This window comes from Heterodontus francisci, chromosome 44 (assembly GCF_036365525.1).
Source record: "Heterodontus francisci isolate sHetFra1 chromosome 44, sHetFra1.hap1, whole genome shotgun sequence".
Classification (NCBI taxonomy): Eukaryota; Metazoa; Chordata; class Chondrichthyes; order Heterodontiformes; family Heterodontidae; genus Heterodontus; species Heterodontus francisci.
Window position 1 is genome coordinate 22,573,216 of NC_090414.1, and position 22,450 is coordinate 22,595,665.

Genomic DNA, 22,450 nt, shown 5'->3' on the forward strand with positions numbered 1-22,450 from the left:
TGGTGGGGGTGTGGGGGAGTAGGGTAGGTGAATTAGGCGCCGATCTTCTGAGTTTTGGATTAAGCTTCATTGTTTGGGCAGTTCCCCGAACGAAACAAAATTTAGCCCAACTCAATGCAAGCAAAACCGAAGCCTATTCCAATATTGTTCTCACCAATTCCAATTCTCTTTTTCAACTTCATTGAATGCCATCTTGAGCAGAGTCCAGTGTTTAGAACCTTGTATGGTGGCTGATCTGGAGCTTAGCTTTCTTCCCCAAGCCAATCTTTCCCCTTCTCCTACCTCTGCCCTACCTCTCTCTTACTGACTCTAATTCAGATATTCATCACCTTGAAGTTTGTTTTCCCTAATGCTCTCTCAGCTATCTCCCTATTCTCACTCTCTGTGAATGGTAACTCATTCAGATTGCTACAGCCCACATTCTTATCAACTCAAACCCTGCACTTGTTAGTTTCCTGTGCCCCTCCATATCAATTTCAAAATCCTTACCTTCAAATACTTCACCTCACCCTCTCTCAGGACCTCCTTTAGGCTTATGTTCCTGCTCACACCTTGATATCTACTTCTCATTCCCCATCATTAATGATCCACCATTGGCTACTGTTCTCTCAGTCTCATCCCCTAATTCCATCTTGTTTGCTGTCCATTTTTTCTCCTTCTCTGGACTGTGAGTTATTCTAGGAGGTCTTTCCGACATGAGGAAGACTATAGAAATGTAACAGATACTGTTCTGTACTATTTTACAGTCAAGCTCCTGATAGGAAACATCATGATTAAAGAGATGCCTTGTTTAAAAGAAGAAATCAGTTTGGCGATGAAAGCTGCAACTCTGAGCTCCATTATTAAGGTTTCCCACATCACATTGGTAAGATTAGCATTGACACCTTTTTAGTGCTGATGAAAGTGCATTGAAAACCTTTAATAGTTAATGTAATTTACATTGTAAGGCAGAGAAGTGTGAAAATCAAACATCTTGGAAGTTTCTGGAAGACTTATTTATGAATTTAATTATTATATTTGAACTCTGTTACTGATTGTCAGCAGACTGTTCAATCTCAGGGGTCATTCCAGACAATTCCGATTCCAACAAGAGCTACTGGATTGAGATCTGCAGCAGTAAACCTAGATCATTTTCTTCTCCCTACCCCAGAACCACTGAGAGCAACTGTCACCCTGTCTAAGATCAACACAAGCCAAGGATGGAAAATCGCACCTTCTTGAGCTTTGTGGCTCAACTATTCACTGGGTAAACTCACAGTGCAACTGAGGAAACCTTAGAGTGGTTGCTTCAAGGATAATATACAATTTACTCTGCAGGAATGCTAATGATGTTGTGCACCATTGCAAAGACAGACTTGCATTTACATTGCATCTTATCACATCTCTAAATGGGCTTCTCAATGCAACGCTTTTGATGTGCAGTCACCATTGTTATGAAGCAGCATGGTTCCCATCCAAAGTAAATGACCTGACGCTAATGATATTAAAGACAACAAAACCTTCCTTGGGATAGGGGTGGGGGGGTTGTAGTTTTGATCTGTGCTGCCAGTGGCTTCATGGTTTCTGACGGCACTATATGGCTGCGAGCTCTCAGACTGCATGTGCAGGCCAACTATTAACTTTTGACACGATTGGTTTGCACTCACCTCCTCTAAGATCAAAAGATAAAGAAAAAAAGTACTTTCTATCATGCCTTTCATGACCTCAGGACATCCTGAAGTACTTTACAGCCAATGAAGTACTTTTGAAGTGGAGACACTGTTGCAATGCAGGAAACATGGCAGCCAATTTGAACACAGCAATCTGATAATGACCATTTTGGTTGAGGGTTAAGGATTGGCCAGTTCACTGGGGAGAACACCCCTGCTCTTCTTCAAATAGTGGCTGTGGGATCTTTTAAGTCCACCTGAGAGGAGGGATGGGGGCCACAGTTTGATGCCTCATCTAAAAGACAGCACTGCTGAAAGTGCAGCTCTCCCTCAGCACTGCACTGGAATGCCAGCCTGGATTATGGGCTCAAGGTTTTACAGTGGAACTTGAATCCACAACCTTCTGACTCTGAGATGAAACAATGCTACCACAGCTGACACCTCACACTGAAAATGCCATGAAAGCAGGAGAAACTTGTAACTTTGTGGGTACAAATCTTAGTTCTGGTGCTGAAGACTGTCGTGCAGTAGAAACAGGATGAACTCCACACCAGGGAGCTTCCAGTGAAATACAATAGGTCATAAATCTCAGAAGCAGGGCTTTAGGGCAAAACAAGAGATCAGCAGTTTCTGCTCATCAAATGCACGGTGCTGAACCTGAACTCCCCTGCAAATAGCAGCAACATCTCCAGAACTGACAGCACCGACAGTGTGAGGGAGCAAAATCAACATTTGTGCAGATACAGTTATTAACCCCAGCTGTTTCACAGCTCTTCTCATTTCCACTTTGTACGCTCTAATTCAGCTCCTCCTCATTACTGGTTTCACTAACTCCTTCCAAGCTACCTCCCCAATGATCATCAGTCAAAGTCATCAGTACGCACAAAAATATAATCAGAACTAGACTACTTATTCAAAATAAATTATATTTGATTGTCAGGTTCACACAAGCTCCTAATGATTGATTTTTTAAAAATCCCTGAGTTTTCTGCTCTCCTCTCCTGAAGGTGCTGACTTCTCTAAGGTAACAGTTCCACAGATCCCAGCATCACTCTGGTATCTCACCCCAGTGACCAATCCTTAAATGTGCACCAAGGCAGTGAGTGTTGGCAGGCTATTAAGAACATAGGAACAGAAGCAAGCCATTCAACCTCTTGAGCCAGTTGCGCCATTCAATTAGATCATGGCTGAGCTGTGACCTAACTCCATTTACCTGCATTGTTTCCATAACCCTTAATACCCTTACTCAACAAAAATCTAACAATCTCACTTTTAACATTTTTAATTGACCCTGAGCCTCAGCAGCCCTTTGGGCTGGGAGGGGTGGGGGGGGGGGGGGGGGGGTGGTGGGGGGAGACTTCCAGATTCCACTTTGTTAAAGATGTGCTTCCTGACATCACCTTTTGAACAGCCTAGCTCTAATTTTAAGGTTATGCCCCCTTGTTCTGGATTCTCCCACCAGAGGAAATTGTTTCTCTCTATCTACCCTATTAAATCCTAAACGTATTTCACCCCTTAATCTCCCATATTCAAGGGAATACAAGGCTAGTGCAACTGGACCTCATAATTTAGCACCAGTATCGTACATGAACTTTTAAGAATTAGGGTCACTGTTCCAGGCTCTTGTATAGTAGCTTCCTGTCTCCACCACCAGCCTCCCCTCTGACCTTTCAGCAAAGGCACAGCAGAATCCCATGATTCCAGAGACCTCTCACGAGATCACGAGAGAGCCATAATTTTACTGGGAAATCGTGTCTCTCGCAATCAATTTGCGAGAGTTGCCATGTCTGCTCTTTTTAAAAGGGATCCCGATGAGGAAACATCCTCTTTAAAAGAGATCTCCTTTTTAAATAGAGCCCTGATGAGACTTGCTGAAATTCTGGTGACCCTGCTAGAGTGTGAGAGGCTGCTGCAGTGAGCAATCAACCTGCAGACTTCTTTTATTTGTTATGTAATTACTATGTTTGAAGGATCATGCGACTGAGCGCAAATCAATTTCAGATGGAATTAAATTTACTTAAATATCATTCCCAGCTGATAGGAATTGATTGTCCATTAACTAGGCTTAAAAACATGAATGATATTCTTTACGCTTTGTAATTGACTTGAGATGGAAAGACACAATGCTGCCCTTCATCGGAGAGCAATGTCAGGATTACACATAATTGAGGCAAACTACGTCATCATTTGGAAAGAAAACAGGGTCCCAGATAAATGGTATAGATAGGGTTGAAGAAAAGAAACAATTTACTTGGGCCTTGAGCACAGGATGGGAGAACACAAATACAAACCCAGAGGAAAGAGCTGATTTTACTGATATATCTGCTGAGAAATTGGATTGGGAGTTATGGAGATATCCTTTTTTCAGGGGATGAAGTGGGGGGAGGGTTCAACAAGCGTGGGGAGGGAAATTTGGGCCAGAATAATCGTACATGATCTGAAGGTGCTAATTTTGCTGAGGTACTGTTCGAAGGGAGCTGGAAGCCCTCCAGTATCTCAAGAAACCATTCTTCACGTGGGATACCTAGATAGTGAATGCTATTCAACTGCAGTGGTCATCACAACCAAGGCTGATTCCATCTTCATCTGACGCTCACACATGCAACAGGACAAATGGCGTTAAGGTCAATAACTTTGCTATTTCCACTCCTGATGGCTATTCAAAGCGGTGTAAAGCTCACGTGCTTGTGTGACTGCGGATGAGGTCAGGACCAGTGTCAGATGATGGAACCGTACCCTAACACATTAAGAATAGGTAGGAAGAAAATTGGAAGAAGGGAAGAATAACATTAATGAACAAAGAGAAAAATAAGAAGCTCCACAATTTGTATTCAGTTGTTCCGTAACCTAGAAAAGTTCAGTTATTAATGCAGTCAGTCCTTGTGAAATGTAGGTTATTTTTATTAATTAAAGCCAAGCTAACAGTGGGAATAACTACACTAAAACCTACCATTCTCTTTCTTCTGGGCATGTAATATTTAACAAAGACATATAGCTTGGTTGATAAAGAGGCGACAGGAATAATTTGGTAGTAAATTATTCAGCAGTTTCTTCGATTGTGAGAACTGATGAGGAAAGACAAGAATAGTTTCCCCTTGTAACACCCGGCAGTTATCTGTTAAAAAGCTATTCAGCATGAAGGTTTGCCATTTAAACCCATGTCCATGAGGCATTTTTCCTCCAGTTTTCTCCCTCTACTCCCGCTGAAGTGCTCGAGTACAGTACGCTGGCACCCAATAAGCCTGGTGACACTCACGGTCCGGGCCAGGAGTGATTAGGCCCCTGAGACCTTGCACTCTATTTCAGAAAAAACAGTCAACTTTAAATAAAAAGGCAGACTTGAAAAACTTGTAATTTTATAGCATCTTACATGAGTCAGGATGTCCCAATGTGTTTTCCAGCTAATGAAGTACTGTTTGAAGTGCAGTCACTGTTGTAATGTAGGAAACATGCCAGCCAATTTGCACATAGCAAGCTCTCACAAACAGCAATGTGATAATGATCAGATAGTCTCTATTAGCAATGTTAGTTAAGACAGAACTCCCTTGCTTTCCTTCAAAATAGTGGCCCTGGGATCTTTTACACCGACCTAAGAGGGCAGGCAGGGCCTCTGTTTAACATCTCATCTGCAAGACAGCACCTCCAACAGTGCAGGGATCCCTCAGTAGTCCAATGGGGTGTTAGCCTGGATTTTGTGCTGAAGTCTCTGGAGTGAAAATTAGTTCGATTTGACATTTTTTACTTGCTGGTTTGCCTGCTTTACACTTTGTGGGTCTAGAGGTTTAGAAAAGGCTGCTGTTAGCACTGTTGCCTCAATAGTGGATAACCCCTACATCATCAGAGCAGGATCTATTGGAATAAGCAACTTGAGGCATTTGCAAATGAATGGGAATCTTGATTTAAACTTTATTACCTAAGCTTGCAGACTCCATAGTCTGAACCTATGTGAACACCACTGGTCTGGGTTCACACATTATCTATCGCCACTTGGGGAGAAGGGCTGTAGGGCTGCTGGCACCGACTGAACTTGCCCTATCAGTACAGTTAAAATCTCCTGAGACTTATGCTTTTTTTCATTCATTCATGGGATGTGGGCATCACTGGCCAGGCCAGCATTTGTTGCCCATCCCTAATTGCCCTAGAGAAGGTGGTGGAGAGCTGCCTTCTTGAACCGCTGCAGTCCATGTGGGGTAGGTACACCCACAGTGCTGTTAGGAAGGGAGTTCCAGGATTTTGACCCAGCAACAGTGAAGGAATGGTGATATAGTTCCAAGTCAGGATGGTGTGTGACTTGGAGGGGAACTTGCAGGTGGTGGTGTTCCCATGCATTTGCTGCACTTGTCCTTCTAGTTGGTAGAGGTCGCGGGTTTGGAAGGTGCTGTCTAAGGAGCCTTGGTGCATTGCTGCAGTGCATCTTGTAGATGGTACACACAGCTGCCACTACACATCGGTGGTGGAGGGAGTGACTGTTTGTAGATGGGGTGCCAATCAAGCTGGTTGCTTGATTGAGTGTTGTTGGAGCTGCACCCATCCAGGCAAGTGGAGAGTATTCCATCACACTCCTGACTTGTGCCTTGTAGATGGTGGACAGGCTTTGGAGAGTCAGGAGGTGAGTTATTCGCCAAAGGATTCCTAACCTCTGACCTGCTCTTGTAGTCACGGTATTTATATGGCTACTCCAGTTCAGTTTCTGGTCAATGGTGGCCCCCAGGATGTTGATATTGGGGGATTCAGTGATGGTAATGCCATTGAATGTCAAGGGGAGATGGTTAGATTCTCTCTTGTTGGAGATGGTCATTGTGTGGCGCGGATGTTACTTGCCACTTATCAGCCCAAGCCTGGATACTGTCCATGTCTTGCTGCATTTCTACACTGACTGCTTCAGTATCTGAGGAGTCACGAATGGTGCTGAACACTGTGCAATCATCAGCGAACATCCCCACTTCTGACCTTATGATTGAATGAAGGTCAGTGATGAAGCAGCTGAAGATGGTTGGACCTAAGACACTACCCTGAGGAACTCCTGCAGTGATGTCCTGGAGTTCAGATGATTGACCCCCCCTCAACAACCACAACCATCTTCCTTTGCGCTAGGTATGACTCCAGCCTGCGGAGGATTTTCCCCGATTCCCATTGACCTTAGTTTTGCTAGGGTTCCTTGATGCCATTCTCGGTCAAATGCTGCCTTGATGTCAAGGGCAGTCACTCTCACCTCACTTCTTGTGTTCAGCTCTTTAGTCCATGTTTGGACCATGGCTGTAATGAGGTCAGGAGCTGAGTGGCTCTGGCGGAACCCAAACTGACGTCACTGAGCAGGTTATTGCTAAGCAAGTGCCACTTGATGGCACTGTTGATGACACCTTCCATCACTTTACTGATGATTGAGAGTAGGCTGATGAGGCGGTAACTGGCTGGGTTGGACTTGTCCTGCTTTTTGTGTACAGCCATACCTGGGCAATTTTCCACATTGCAGGGTAGATGCCAGTGTTGTAGCTGTACTGGAACAGCTTGGCTAGGGGTGCGGCAAGTTCTGGAGCACAGGTCTTCAGTGCTATAACCGGAATATTGTCAGGGCCCATAGCCTTTGCAGTATCCAGTGCTTTCAGTCGTTTCTTGATATCACGTGGAGTGAATCGAATTGGCTGAAGTCTGGCATCTGTGCTGGTTTTGGGATCGCTTAGTTCTGTCTATCGCATGCTGCTTACACAGTTTGACACGCAGATAGTCCTGTGTTGTAGCTTCTGCAGGTTGACACCTCATTTTGAGGTATGCCTGGTGCTGCTCCTGGCATGCCCTCCTGCACTCTTCATTGAACCAGGGTTGGTCTCCCGGCTTGATGGTAATGGTAGAGTGGGGATATGTCAGGCCATGAGCTTACAGATTGTGGTCGAGTACAATTTTGCTGCTGCTGATGGCCCACAGTGCCTCATGGATGCCCAGTTTTGCAATGCTAGATCTGTTTGAAATCTATCCCATTTAGCATGGTGGTAGTGCCACACAACATGAAGGAGGGTATCCTCAATGTGAAGGCGGGACTTCTTCTCCACAACGACTGTGTGGTGGTCACTCGTACCAATACTGTCATGGACAGATGCATCTGCGGCAGGCAGATTAGTGAGGACAAGGTCAAGTATGTTTTCCCCTCTTGTTGGTTCCCTCACCACCTGCTGCAAACCCAGTCTAGCAGATTTGTCCTTTAGGACTCGGCCAGCTCGGTCAGTAGTGGTGCTACCGAGCCACTCTTGGTGATGGACATTGAAGACCCCCCACCCAGAGTATATTCTGTGCCCTTGCCACCCTCAGTGCTTCCTCCAAGTGATGTTCAACATGGAGGAATATTGACTCATCAGCTGAGGGAGGGCGGTAGGTGGTAATCAGCAGGAGGTTTCCTTGTCTATGTTTGACCTGATGCCATGTGACATCATGGGGTCCAGAGTCGATTCTGAGGACTCCCAGGGCAACTCCCTCCTGACTGTATACCACTGCGCCACAACCTCTGGTGGAGTCTGTCCTGGCGGTGGGACAAGGCATACTCGGGGATGATGATGGCAGTGTCTGGTACATTGTCTGTCAGGTATGATTCCATGAGTATGACTATGTCAGGCTGTTGCTTGACTAGTCTGTGGGACAGCTCTCCCAACTTTGGCACAACCCCCAGATGTTAGTAAGGAGGACTTTGCAGGGTCGACAGGGCTGGGTTTGCCGTTGTCGTTTCTGGTGCCTAGGTCGATGCCGGGTGCTCCGTCCAGTTTCATCCCTTTTTACTGACTTTGTAGCGGTTAGATACGTGGCTTGCTTGGCCATTTCTGAGGGCATGTAAGAGTCAACCACATTGCTGTGGGTCTGGAGTCACATGTAGGCCAGACCAGGTAAGGACAGCAGATTTCCTTCGCCAAAGGACATTCGTGAACCAGATGGGCTTTTACAACAATCGACAATGGTTTCATGGCCATTAGACTAACTTTTTAATTCCAGATTTATTAATTGAATTCAAATTCCACCTTCTGCTGTGGTGGGATTTGAAGTCATGTCCCCAGAGCAATACCCTGGGTCTCTGGGTTACTAGTCCAGTGACAATACTACTACGCCACCGCCTCCCTCTGGATAGCTAAATGGTTTGACATCCACCTTTGCCTTCCCACCACCTGCATGACTCAGACTGGAAGTTAAAATCGACCCGACAATGCCAAAGCTGGCATTTGAAGAATGGCACTCATAGGATCCTACTCCAGCATCGGAGGACCTACAGTGGGTGGGGAAGTGGAAGGAGCATGAGGAAAATCTAAGGAGCAGTCTTATACCTGTTTGAGCGGGAGTGCAATGTGAACTCGATTTCTGAACTCACGAACCCAATTTGCAAACCCACAGATTTTACCCCAGTTGGGATCGTATCATATTTTCATTGACTTGATTTAAAAAGTCACTTAAGTACAAGATGGTAACCCATACCTGATTCACCATTTCCCCCTTTCTCTATTACCCCAGGACCATGAAGAAAAGGATGGAGATAGGAAGCATAATGGTAAGGGCAGCTCTGCAAATTGAAATCCAATATCATAACTAACGATCTGCTTCAGAATGAAATACATTCTGTTTCTTTGAGGGGTGATTTAATAGAGGTCTTTAAAATTATGAAGAGGTTTGATAACGTAGACGTAGAGATGTTTCCACTTGTCGGGGAGTCAAAAAATAGGAGTTATCAATGTAAGATGAGTCACTAATAAATCCAGTGGGGAATTTAGGAGAAACTTCTATATCTAGAGAGTGGTGAGAATGTGGAACTCTCTACCACAGGGAGTGGTTGAGGCAAATAGCATGGATGCATTTAAGGGGAAACTAGATCAACACATAAGGGAGAAAGGAATAGAAGGATATGTTGATAGGGTGAGATGAAGCAAGGTGAGAGGAGGCTCATGTGGAGTAGTGTGGCACAGACCAGATGGGTCAAATGGCCTGTTTCTATGCTGTAAATTTGATGCAATCAGCCACCACAGTAAGGTTCTGTACAAATTATATCCACCCATCACTCCACCAACACTTGTTGAATGCTGCCCAGCAGCAAACAAAGTCAGAGCAAGAGGGACAAAGCCTGGCTTTCTATCTCCAAAGATTCAAAAATTCCAGGCAATTCCCCTCAGCTTCAGCGTCTGATCACCAGAGGCACAAATCAGTTTAACAATTACAAAAACAAAACAGATGCAGAGGAACAAAGCCGTCACAGTATGCAATCATCTGATGTACTGCATGTCCCACCGCACTATTTAAACATCTGTTTTACCCGAGTAAGTTGTGAGACAGTGCGAGTGATTGCAAATTAAACAACGCAGAGACAGCTCTTACCATGGTGCATGTTTAGTTGACTCAGTGAGTCGACATGTAACTTTTAAAAATCTCCTTCACAATGACCTAAAAAAAAAATTGCTGTTTGAACCTCACTCCTTCCTATCTAAGCAGCCTCCTCCAACCTTCTGCTCTTCTACAGTGCTTTTCCCCTCTCCTCATTCTACTCTCAGTGATAGAGCCTTCAGCTTTCTTTCCCCTACACTTAAAACTGTCCCCAAACTCAGTGATCTTCCCATATCTCCATCATTAAAATATCTCTGACAGCACCTTCAGCCACTTCCACCTTCTACTCCTGCTCCCCCCCTCCCCCTACAAACTGGGAATGACTTGGAATATTTTGCCACGTTAAAGGTGATATGTAAATGTGTTGTTGAAAATGAGGCCACTATATCTCAGTGTCTGACAGCGTCACTATGTCTGACAGCATAAGTCTTATATCTCTGATCTTCCAGTTATTTTAGCAGTAAGATAACTCAATTTATAGATCATGAGTTGCTAGTTTTAATTCCCCTCCCTCCTGAAGGTGTTGCCAGTTGTTGAGGTTCAGTCCCACAGGTACCGGGCACACTGGTGCCTTCACAGGAATGCTCATCCTTCATTTGTGAAAATCTCTGAGTGTCAGTGTGGCTCAAACAAGGCCTGAATCTGCCCTGATGCCCACACTTCCCAACAAGTCTCACTGAATGGATATCAAAAGCAGGAACGCTTGCTGATTGTTTCTCAACCAGCCCCCTGCCCATCCCACCTCACTCCACCCCCTCAACCCTAGTCCAAGGACGCTGAGGTCCAGGTTTTCATTCTAACTGCTGGCCCAGCTGAGATGTGATAACTGAGCGCAGAATAGGATCAAAGATCCTGGCCTGCATGGCTCAGTAACACACCGCATGGTGCATTTACCCAGCGAGGCACTGACAGCTCCATTGTGGCTAGCACTCTTGTCTCTGAGTCAGCAGGCTGTGGGTTCAAGTCTCACTCCCAAGAGGACTTGAGCACAAAATTCCAGGCTGAAACTCCGGTGCAGTATTGAGAGTGTGCTGCAGTGTCGTCTTTCAGATGAGATGTTAAACCGAGACCCCCTCTTCCCTCTCAGGTAGATGCAAAAGATCTAATGGCACTATTTCGAAGAAGTGCAGGGAGTTATCCCTGGTATTCTGGCCAATACTTATCACTCAATCAACATTAAAAAAACAGATGATCTGGTCATTATCACACTGCTGTGGGAGCTTGCTGTGCACAAACGGGCTGCTGCATTTCCAACATTACAACAGTGACTGCACTTCAAAAGTACGTAATTCCCTATAAAGGGTTTTGGGACGTCAGGTGGTTGTGAAAGCTGCAATATAAATGCAAGTCCTTTTTCAATTCAGCCCAGACAGAGGAGATCAAGGTACGAGAGTTCTGAGCAAAATTACATTAGGGCAATGCAGCTGCTAGTTTGATGAGTCCATGATTGTAATCTGTCTCCCAATTAAGCACCAATTTGGGCAAAACATTCACTAAGTTTTAAGAAAAGAGTTTTGAGTTCGACTATCAGCCCTGAGGGTAGAACAATAGGCTGCCATATTTGAATCCCTACATAGAATGCCATTCAGGCTCAACTATCCCCACAGGCAAGGATGAAAAAAGGAGTGGGGACATAAAATGGAAGGAGGAGAAAAAGCATTAGGAACTGAACCCATCCACTGCCATCCAGATTTCTGACAAGCTTTTAGTTGAAGTTCTTCACACCACAGTAATCTCATCCTGCAGCTGGAGACAACACTGACATGTCTTGATTTGTTTCTGACACAGATTCAAGGAAAAGCTTGTCGTGTGACAAAAGATCCACCTCTCACCCCTCGCCTCTCACTTCTCTCTTCTCTCTTTTTTGTCCATTTTGTTATACTTCAATGTTTTCCTCGGAGCATTTCTCTTTTGTTCTTTCTCAACTCTACATGCTATCATCCCTCCTCTGCATCTGCACTGTGTTAAAATCAAAAGAACGTCTATCAGTTCCTCGCATCCAAGAATTTATTTCAGTGCAGTCATTGTTGTCATGTCAGGTAACATGGCAGCCAATTTGTGCACAACAAAATCTCACAAACAGCAAATGAATGAGTAGTTCATCTGCATTTGGAGGTGATCAAGAGTCATTACACTGCATACTGCACTAATGCATTCTCTGCCGGACCTCAAAGCTGTAGAACATAGAAACATAGAAAATAGAACCAGGAGTAGGCCATTCGGCCCTTCGAGCCTGCTTCGCCATTCATTATGATCATGGCTGATCATCCAACTCAGTAACCTGTTCCCGCTTTCGCCCCATACCCTTTGATCCCTTTAGACCCAAGAGCTCTATCTAACTCCTTCTTGAAAACATACAATGTTTTGGCCTCAACTGCTTTCTGTGGTAGCAAATTCCACAGGTTCACCACTCTCTGGGTGAAGACATTTCTCCTCATCTCAGTCCTGAAAGGTTTACCCCATATCCTTAGACTATGACCCCTGGTTCTGGACTCCCCTACCATCGAGAACATCCTTCCTGCATCTACCCTGTCAAGTCCTGTTAGAATTTTATAGGTTTCTATGAGATTTCCCCCTCACTCTTCTGAACTCCAGCAAATATAATCCTAACCGACTTAATCTCTCCTCATACGTCAGTCCCACCATCCCAGGAAATTAGTCTGGTAAACCTTTACTGCACTCCCTCTCGTAGCAAGAACAGCCTACCTCAGATAATGAGACCAAAACTGCACACAATATTCCAGGTGTGGCCCCACCAAGGCCCTGTATAATTAGCAAAACATACCTGCTCCTGTACTCGAATCCTCTCGCTATGAAGGCCAACATACCATTTGCCTTTTTTACTGCCTGTTGGACCTGCATGCTTACCTTCAGCGACTGGTGTACGAGAACACCCAGGTCTCGCTGCATATTCCCCTCTCTGTTTATAGCCGTTCAGATAATAATCCGCCTTCCTGTTTTTGCGACCAAAGTGGATAACCTCACATTTATCTACATCCCCTTCTTCCATCTTCTCTTTGTCCTACAATTTAAAGGCTTTTAAAACCTATGCCTGGCTTCACCAGGATTTATCTGTCTTCCCTCCTAATCTTTTCACTATTGCCCTTCACCTGGGTTTCTCAAAAAACCTTAGCTACTGCTGTTTGGTTGTTAACTTATCGTTAGTGCTCTTTCCCCTTGTGATTGAAGCGGGCTGTGAAGATGTTGATCTGAAAACCAGAGCAAGCAACCACTATAAGCGAATGTATGGATCCGTTAAAATCCTCAGTTCCTTTCTATATCCTACTACAAGTATAACCAGACTACAACATACACAAGTTCCATTATCATACATTGCATGCACTGTCCACTTACATTACGCACGTGTACACTTTGCTCTTGCCATGCTATGTCTAAGCTCTCTGGATGTAGGTAAGCTGTAAGTGTCTTTACAGGGGTAATGCTGGATTCAGAGTTTCCTAACTTTGAGTGATGGGTCTTCTTTGCGTTTGACTGAAAGAGGCTAACCAAAATAAATGATTGGATCTGTGGGTTGTTGAATATGAAATAAGTTTCCTCTACTTCTCCTCAGGGGTGAGGGAGGTTTCTCTCCACTCAGGACCTGTGCCCAGACATGTTGGGACTGTGAACTCCTCTTGTATGGGGTAGAAGAAAACACTAGTTTCTCTCCCTTCATGTGAAGCATCAGCAGAAAGGGAAGGAAAACATGAATGTGATACAGAAACAGAGCAGGAAGCAGATATTAAAAACTGCCCAGGTTAAAATAAATAAAAGGGCAGAAAAGTAACCATCACAGAGCATTATGAATGCTCAACACATTTCTATCTAACTCTCTGCTATTTTAACAGAGGTCTTAACCCATTTAATCAGGTGTCCTCCAGTAAGTCAGCGGACCTTCACACAATTTGCTGCAACTCATTAGAGATACGGAGTGATCACCTTCTGCACTTCAGAAGTATGGTAACAGAGTCAAATACAGCTAAACGATATAATCTGAACATTTTTACCACATTGGACTTCTCTGATGGATCAGTAAATGATCAGCAGTTCATGGCTACAAAACTGGCCACAGTATCACTTTGGGGCTAGGGACTGGGGGGGCGGGGGGGGGGGGGCGGGGGTGAAGAAAAACAACCAGGATTCCGGCTCCTGATCACAGACCGCTGACCACTGCTGGAAAGTGTATAGGTTTGAACATTAGGTGAGGACAGCATTGAACTTGATTGCGATGTTCTTCAATGTTGAATGGCTCACCTGAGAACAGCTAACTCAGCAGGGACCAGACTAACAGGTTAAGAATGGGCATCTGGGTAAAACATTAAGGAGATGCTGCTGCGATGGGACTGCTCTGCAGTACCTTCAGGGGAGGACGATCAGTAATATTTTTCAAACATGTGAATTTGCATGTGTTATGTGACCAATGAACATTTACATGGCCTTTGGGTGTGTTTAGTGCCCAGGTTCTTAGTTCCCTGCACAAGACTGCTGGATCTGCTTCCTGAATACATGTTTTGCACTGTGCTGTGTGACATTAGCAGCACAACACAAAATGATTCAAACAAAATGATGGGCTCCAGAAAATCACCCTGGGCCGAAGTCGGAAACAAATCTCTGTCTCCACAGGAATGGTGTGAGCAGTCACCTGCAGAAAGAGCCAGTGTTGAGCAGGGATGGCTGCCAGCATGCTTGCAGTTCCTTCTGAGTGCTTTTGCTAGCATTCTAAGAGAAGGCAGAGTGAGAGGTAATATTTATAAATCACCCCCACCACTCCCTCAACTGTCTTCTTTATGCTTGAATCCTGCTGTACTAGCAATGTAGGAGAGAGTGCCCATCACCCACAACTACCACCCATCAAAGGTACAAGACAAACTGCACTCCACACTTAAAGCTGATTCCTCAAAGGTAGGGAATTCAAAGCTGAACAGGATTTCAGTTACCTCTTCCGCACCTCAATGAGTCATCCTTCCCAGACAGGGGAAAAAGTTTTTGGCTGACGGTAAGGTGTAAATAATGTTGAGCAGCAGAATATTCTTTAAGTTCTAATGTACCTCCCTCCTCTAATCATTTCATTTGTGCCCCAGTTTCCCCACCCCTCTTTAAGTTGCCAAGTCATGCTAGCGCAGTTTCACAGGGCGTCAGTCACCTCCTACTACCTCACCCAAGTGGTCTTTGCTATAGTGGAAGCCCGATATTGGAGGATATGCGATCATGGAAGCTTGAAGTTTACGTAGCCACCATCAGCCAAGCACCCTTCGGCTTTCCTTCATTGTCCAGTTGCCATACAGACACCAATCTTGTAGACGTTGCATAAATATTGTTCTTATCCTCCGCACAAACAGTTGACAGATGAGCCAAGCAGTGAATCTGTCCTGACCCTGTGACTTGGCAATTTTGGCTTGGTCATTAAGTACAACATCAAGTGGAGTCAGGGTGCCTAGCCAAGGAAAGATGGGGAAATAAAGATTGTCTGCCCATTACCCTCTATTAGTTGGTACTGAAGGTACCAATGTGCAAGCTGGGAAGCAATACGAAAGGAGCTCTATTAAAAAGGTAATATAATTTAGGGGCCATGAATATAAGATGATCACTAATAAAATCCAATTGGGAATTTACGAGAAACTTCTGTACCCAGAGAGTAGTGAGAATGTGGAACTCGATATGGAGTCGTTGAGTTGGATAACATAGAGACATTTAAGGGGAAGCTCGATAGCTCATGAGGGAGAAAGGAATAGAATATTATGCTGACAGAGTTAGATGAAGAAGAGTGGGGAGGAGGTTCGTGTGAGGGATGAACAGTGGCACGGACTAAGTGGCCTGTTTCTGTGCTGTAAATTCTTTGTAATTTAATTTGGCATTATTTGAGACATGATCAGTAATACTAGGATTTCATGGCAAAAATAACTTATGTACAGTACAAAGTAAATTTAATTTAGTGCTGTAAATCTCTTGCTACTCTCATGTTCATCGTATTTTTCTTTCATCCTGTCCCGAAGGTGCAGACTCTTACTGAGGTACAGTTCCACTGCTTTATAAATGCAATATTATCACTAAGGTAACCTCATGAATTGCTTGCTTGATTTTAATGTTCAGTCATATAGATTTTAAAATTTACCAGCTGATTTTATTGTAAGGTTGAATGTTCACTAATCAGCTTTATGTCTACAGTTATGGGTAGCATTTAAAGCATCTACTCTTTAAATGTACTTCATTGGTTGTAAAGTGTTTGGGACCTCCTGAGGTCTTGAAAGGTGCTATAGAAATTTTTCTTCCATCTGAAAGAACGTACCTTTAACAATGCAGCATTCTTTCAGTCTGGCATTGGTGTATCAGCTTAGATTATACCTTCAACTCCCATGCTATACTTGTTATGGGAGTACTTGATGGAAATGTAGAGGGAGCTTTACTCTGTATATAACTCCATGCTGTACCTGCCCCGGGAGTGTTTGATGGGACAGTGTAGAGGGAGCTTTACTCTGTATATAACTCCATGCTGTACCTGCCCCGGGAGTGTTTGATGGAACAGTGAGAGGGAGCTTCATGCCGGATAGGATAGAGGGAATTTTATTAAAAGGGGATAGGAGGTAAAAGGGAAGTGGATATCTTGTTGTTACTGCAACACCATAAATCACTACGCGGTGATAAAGTGCAGACACAAACCTTATTTGTTCCCGAGTTTCAGCATTTTCTTGGTCTGGTTTTCATCTTTATCAGCAGTGTTTGGTTTCTCCTTTGGAGGCTCTGGAGTAACAGCATCTGAAGATAAATGAAGACCATAAAGAAAAATGACTGTACCACTGACATGAGGCGATGGCTGTGTTTTTCACTGTTTCTCTTTCATCTGTCAGTCTCTCCCACATGCAGTATAGTTTAGTTGGGAGGCTGTGGCCTTTCAGCAGCATCTCCAGTAACTCTTGTGAAAGCTCAGTTGGTAAATACACCAAGTTGTGTTGTTTGGCCATAAACCAGTGGTCCCAGGTTCAGTTCCCAATCTGGGTTGGTTGATCAGTGTAGTCAGGGTAGTGGGAGAAGGAGGAACTATAAGTGGCGTCAGTGTATCCCACATAGGAATATCAGCCAGATTCCTGTGCCTCAATGCCATACAGTGACTCCCCTGATAGAAAGTGCAAATGTATGGATGTTGACATCAGTTGAGGACGTTATTCAGCTTGGCTGTGATACTGCTCCATTTTGAATAACCTGCCAACATATCATTGAGCATCATACTTTAAACAATGGTCAGTTGACCAAGGTACCAGATGAATGAAACAATATCCCAGCTTCAATCAGTGCCTTCAGGAAAGATGGGGATTTCAAAAAAAAAGGTAATGCAGGCTCAGTTCATAGAGACGCTGCCCTATCCAAATCCCCACCCTTTCACAAAGACACTATCTTCTCCAACCCTCCCAGTTCACAGAATCATAGGATGATATAACATAGAAGGAGGCCATTCATCCCATCATGGTTGTGCCAGCTCTTTGATAGAACTAGCCAATTAAACCCACTTCAAACTGTGATACTTCTTCCTCGCTCTCTCAATTTGCTCTCCCACTCTAGTTCTTCACCTCCCCCCACCTCACTGAACTTGCTCTTCTCCCACTCCATTCCAATTCTACCCCTTCCATCTTTCCTTGATTTCCCCCCTTCTATATTCCTTTTCATTGCCATCCATTCCTTTTCCCCTTCATTTCCCTCTTTCCAGGATTTTCAGGAGGGAGAGTTGAATCTGATCTATTGGCAGCTGGATTTGAGTAGCAACAGGACTTAGGAGAGTGATGCCCAGTACTTGTTCTTCTGTCAGCAACACTGACCACACTCCTAAAACCCTCATGTCGATATGAAGAGCTGATGGTTGGCACTCATGCAGAGTTGCTTGGGCTGGATTTTCAGGATCCACAGGCCAGGTGTGACCCACAGCCCATTGTTTGAACAGAGCTATTGTTGGAGATAACTAGAGGCCACAGTATACGCTAGTGGTTGATATGGGAGAATTATCAAACAGGGTGGAGATTGTTTCATTTTCCTCCCTCCAAGTGAATATCATCTCCGTTGTTATTTTTATACTTCCCAGTGTCCCTCAATGACTCCTCGTCTCTCTTCATCGGGGCCTTCACTTATGACACTGTTACCAATATCCACAATAAGAAAGCCATCACAAATGTGGAGTTTGACTGTTCTTCTTTTGTATTCAAATCTTATTCTGTTATGTTAATAAGAAACTTCAAAAGTGAAATGCTAAGAACATTGAGCTGTCTTACCATATGGGAAGTAAAATGGCATCTTCTCTTTGTACAGGTTGTGATCAATTTTCAGATAAACGCAGAATATAATGCGGTCAAACTGGAAAAGACATAATCCATCAGTTCTCACCAGTCAGCACTGTACATTATACTCCACTAGAGCAAGAATTTCATCTGCACTTTGTATCTCTTGATAGACCTGCAGCTGTAATATCAGACACCATTCATGCAAGTCTGTGTCTTCCCTGTTATCGCACATTTGTGGATTGTGTTCTGTGGGATGTGGAGATCTAAAATGGTGAGAAAAAAGAAGCTCCCCCCACCGATTTTCTCCCCTTCTGTGGAAGCATTAACTTTTATTGGCTATAGTCCACAGATGTCAATGGCCACCAGGCATCACATCTAAATGGCCTTCAGAAACATAAGAATATAGAAACAGAAGCAAGTCTTTAGGCTCATCAGATCCTAAAAGCTCGATCTCTTAAATCCCAATTTCCATCCCTTTACTTATAGGAAAGTAAGCTGTGAAGTGGACATAAGGAGGCTTCAAAGGAATACAGATAGGTTTAGTGAGTCAGCAAAGATCTGGAATATAACGTGGGAAAATGTGAAATTGTCCATGTTGGCAGTAAGAATAAAAAAGCATATTATCTAAATGGTGAGAGATTGCAGAGCTCTGAGATGCAGAGGGATCTGGGTGTCCGAGCGCATGACTCGAAAAAGGTTAGTATGCAGATAAAGCAAGTAATTAGGAAAGCTAATAGAATGTTATCATTTATTGTGAGTGGAATTGAATATAAAAATAGGGAGGTTATGCTTCAGCTATACAGGGCATTAGTGAGACCACATCTGAAGTACTGTGTACAGTATCGGTCTCCTTATTTAAGGAAGGATGTAAATGTGTTTGAAGCAGTTCAGAGAAGGTTTTACTGGACTAATACCTGTTGTCTTATGAGGAAAGGTTGGACAGGCTAGGCTTGTATCTGTTGGCGTTTAGAAGAGTAAGAGGTGACTTGAAACATATTAGATTCTGAGGGGTCTTGATAGGGTGGATGTGGAAAGGATGTTTCCCCTTGTGGGAGAATCTAGAACTAGGGGTCACTGTTTAAAAATAAGGGGTCGCCCATTTAAGACAGAGATGAGGAGAAATTTTTTCTCTCAGAGGGCTGTGAGTCTTTGAAATTCTCTTCCTCAAAAGGCAGTGGAAGCAGAGTCTTGGAATATTTTTAAGGCAAAGGTAGATAGATTTTTGATAAGCAAGGGGGTGAAAGGCTATTGGAGGGTAGGCGGGAATGTGGAGTTGAGGTTACAATCAGATCATCCATGATCTTATTGAATGGTGGAGTGGGCTTGAGAGGCTAAGTGGCCTACTCCTGCTCCTAATTTGTATGTTCGTATGTTCATATATCTCTTAATGTTCTTGCTTCTCAAATAAGCATGCATCTCTTTTTTAAACAACTTTTGTCTTTGCCACATTCCATATTATCACAACTTTTTCTATGAGGAAGTTTTTCCAGGATCTGCTTCTAACTAGCTGTGGTTTTCATGAGTGAGTATAGACAGTGACTGGCAGCTGGCTACTTAAACATGAAGAGTGCTGAGGTGGGTTCAATGAGCAGAAGATAATTTTCAAGTTGCAATTTTAAAACTACCGTTTATGTGGAAACTGGTACAGGAAAGTCGTATTTGTGTTCCCAGTGCTGCAGAATTGAGAGGTAGTTTCGAGGATATAAATACTGTGCAAGGACACTCAATCTCAACATGGCATTTGGAGGAATGCCAAGTGAATGTCAGTCGCTTCCTTACAATTGAGGGAGGAAAGAGGGCAGGTTATTGTCACAATATCTGCCTGACAGATTGCCTGGGAATGAACACATTTTTTTTTTAAATTTTAGAGATACAGCACTGAAACAGGCCCTTCGGCCCACCGAGTCTGTGCCAACCAAGAACCACCCATTTATACTAACCCTACAGTAATCCCATATTCCCTACCACCTACCTACACTAGGGGCAATTTACAATGGCCAATTTACCTATCACCTGCAAGTCTTTGGCGGTGGGAGGAAACCGGAGCACCCGGTGAAAACCCATGCGGTCACAGGGAGAACTTGCAAACTCCGCACAGGCGGTACCCAGAATTGAACCCGGGTCGCTGGAGCTGTGAGGCTGCAGTGCTAACCACTGCGCCGCTCTCAGGGCACATGTAGTTCAGAACTTTTCAAATCTATTGCTGTACTGTTTTTTATAGATCTCCTCCTCTTTTGATCACTGATCTCTTAGACATTTAATTTCCTGTTATCTGTAGTCTACCATCGGAATCCTTGATCAGATTATGCCGGTGTCAGATACACATGAAATGGATCAGTACACATCATTAAGCATCATATACAAAACATGGACTGGTTCAATACTGTACCACTATCTGTCAGCCCGCTGACTCAGCGAGGGAATGGTGTACAACTGCAAGAGGATCAGAGTAGTGGCTAAAGGAGAACAGAAATAGAAACAACATCCACTGGCGCACTAAGTCAGACAGAACAGAAACTCTTAGGTGCAATCCTCACTCTGCACTGAGGTAAGTGATCAGAACGCCTGAGCATCTTTTAGCACAGGGGAATATCAGTCAAGATTTCTGCTCCTGATCACCATCTACTGTCTCTGCCTAGAAGGTACACAAATGTGTTCGATGTCAAGAAAGATCAGGGCTGGGTTCAGTCAGATATGAAAGCAAGTATGAAGTGCCAGGAGACAACTGGTGCTTGTGCAGCCATATTTCTAGCAAGGGCCAACATCTTCAGGAGAGGAGGAAAGCAAAAAGAAGTACATAAGCCTTACCAAAAGGAGAAATGAGTCATCTGATACAAACATATGAACAATGATGGTCAGGAAAAAACCTTCTAGTCCACCCAGCTAGTCCAACACAATTGTGATATTGTTTGCATCACAATTTATACATTCTCCATCCCACCTGAAACCATGTGAAAGGGATAATATTCTTTAATTAGATTTGAATGTTTAGCCAGCCATGTGTCACATGGCGCAGGAAAGGATGGTGCATAACTTGAGCACAGAAGTATTCCTGGTGACCTGGCCAACATGGCAATATAGAAACGTAAGCCCTTTCTTTAAACTTGTGATAACCAGCAGTCGCACTTGAAGTAACAGTATTTCACTGTGACCATTACTCTGTTCCAATCAGCCATGATCTAACTGAAGGGTGGAAGAGGCTCGAAGGGCTGAATGACCTCCTGTTCATATATATGTTTCTATTTTCACCAGAATGGATCAAGATCCGGAGCTCTCTATTTTCCAACAAAACATATTGATACAGAATTGATTGCATTTTTAACACTGTAATAAGAAATGGGTTTCTTTCATTAATCTTACAGCACAAAACTACATGCTAGCGTTTACCCTAGGGCACAGCTGCGATTATGAGAAGCTGGCGCATAACCCCACGAAAATAACACCAAGCTCCGAAAGGGTACCGCCAGAGACTGAGTCCTCATTTCTTATCGCAGCTCAACACTCGACACTGACCCACTGCAGAATTAATTTGAGAGACAGTCGCGTGAAATTTCAATTAAAAAACAAATTTACTGCCTTGCAATTTAAAACAGGGCCACCTGCTGACACTGACAGGGGCATTTCTTGTGTAGCCCTGAGATGGAAAAAACACAAAAATGATATTCACTTGCTCAGAGACTAAAATGAAAAGCGTCATTATAATTAAACTGGGTTTCATATAGCTTCAAATTCAATGAAAGGATGCAGTGGCTGTGAGCAAAGCCTTTATCAACAGGCACTCAAGAAAGGACCCATTCCGAGGTCATTGCATTTAACAATAATTATTTGCCTTTAAAATGGAACTGAATTCATTTCTCTGCTGGCGTCTATGAACTGCCATCAAGATGATAGCAACCTCCATTTAGCTTCACATCTTCACTTTTATACCTACTGAGGCCAGAGAGCATGTTTGGCTGAGTTGCTCTCCCTGCTCAGCTTGCTAAATGTGTAACTAAAGCAATTAACCTGGACAAAATCTTGGATTTTTAGTCTCCAGCTGTACACCTGAGGTGCCCCCAAGAAATATAAACAGTTAAAACAGCAAGAACCACCTATCATACATCACTAAAAGTACCAAAGATGGTTAATAATACCATAAATAAAGCAAACAAATCACTGGGGTTGATTTCTGGAGGGACAGAATTGAAAAGC

General features: G+C 43.8%; 1 protein-coding gene across 1 annotated transcript in view; it reads right to left on the reverse strand.

The window, feature by feature from the left end:
- LOC137356091 (ADP-ribose glycohydrolase MACROD1-like) overlaps window positions 1-22,450 on the reverse strand; it is an 866,553-nt gene that overhangs the window by 2,431 nt on the left and 841,672 nt on the right. The window contains exons 9-10 of the mRNA XM_068021901.1: window positions 18,251-18,332; window positions 16,653-16,748 (exon numbers count right to left, since the gene is read on the reverse strand). Coding sequence (XP_067878002.1) covers window positions 16,654-16,748; window positions 18,251-18,332 — 177 coding nt within the window. The 3' untranslated portion in view covers window position 16,653. The remainder of the gene's footprint in view (window positions 1-16,652; window positions 16,749-18,250; window positions 18,333-22,450) is intronic.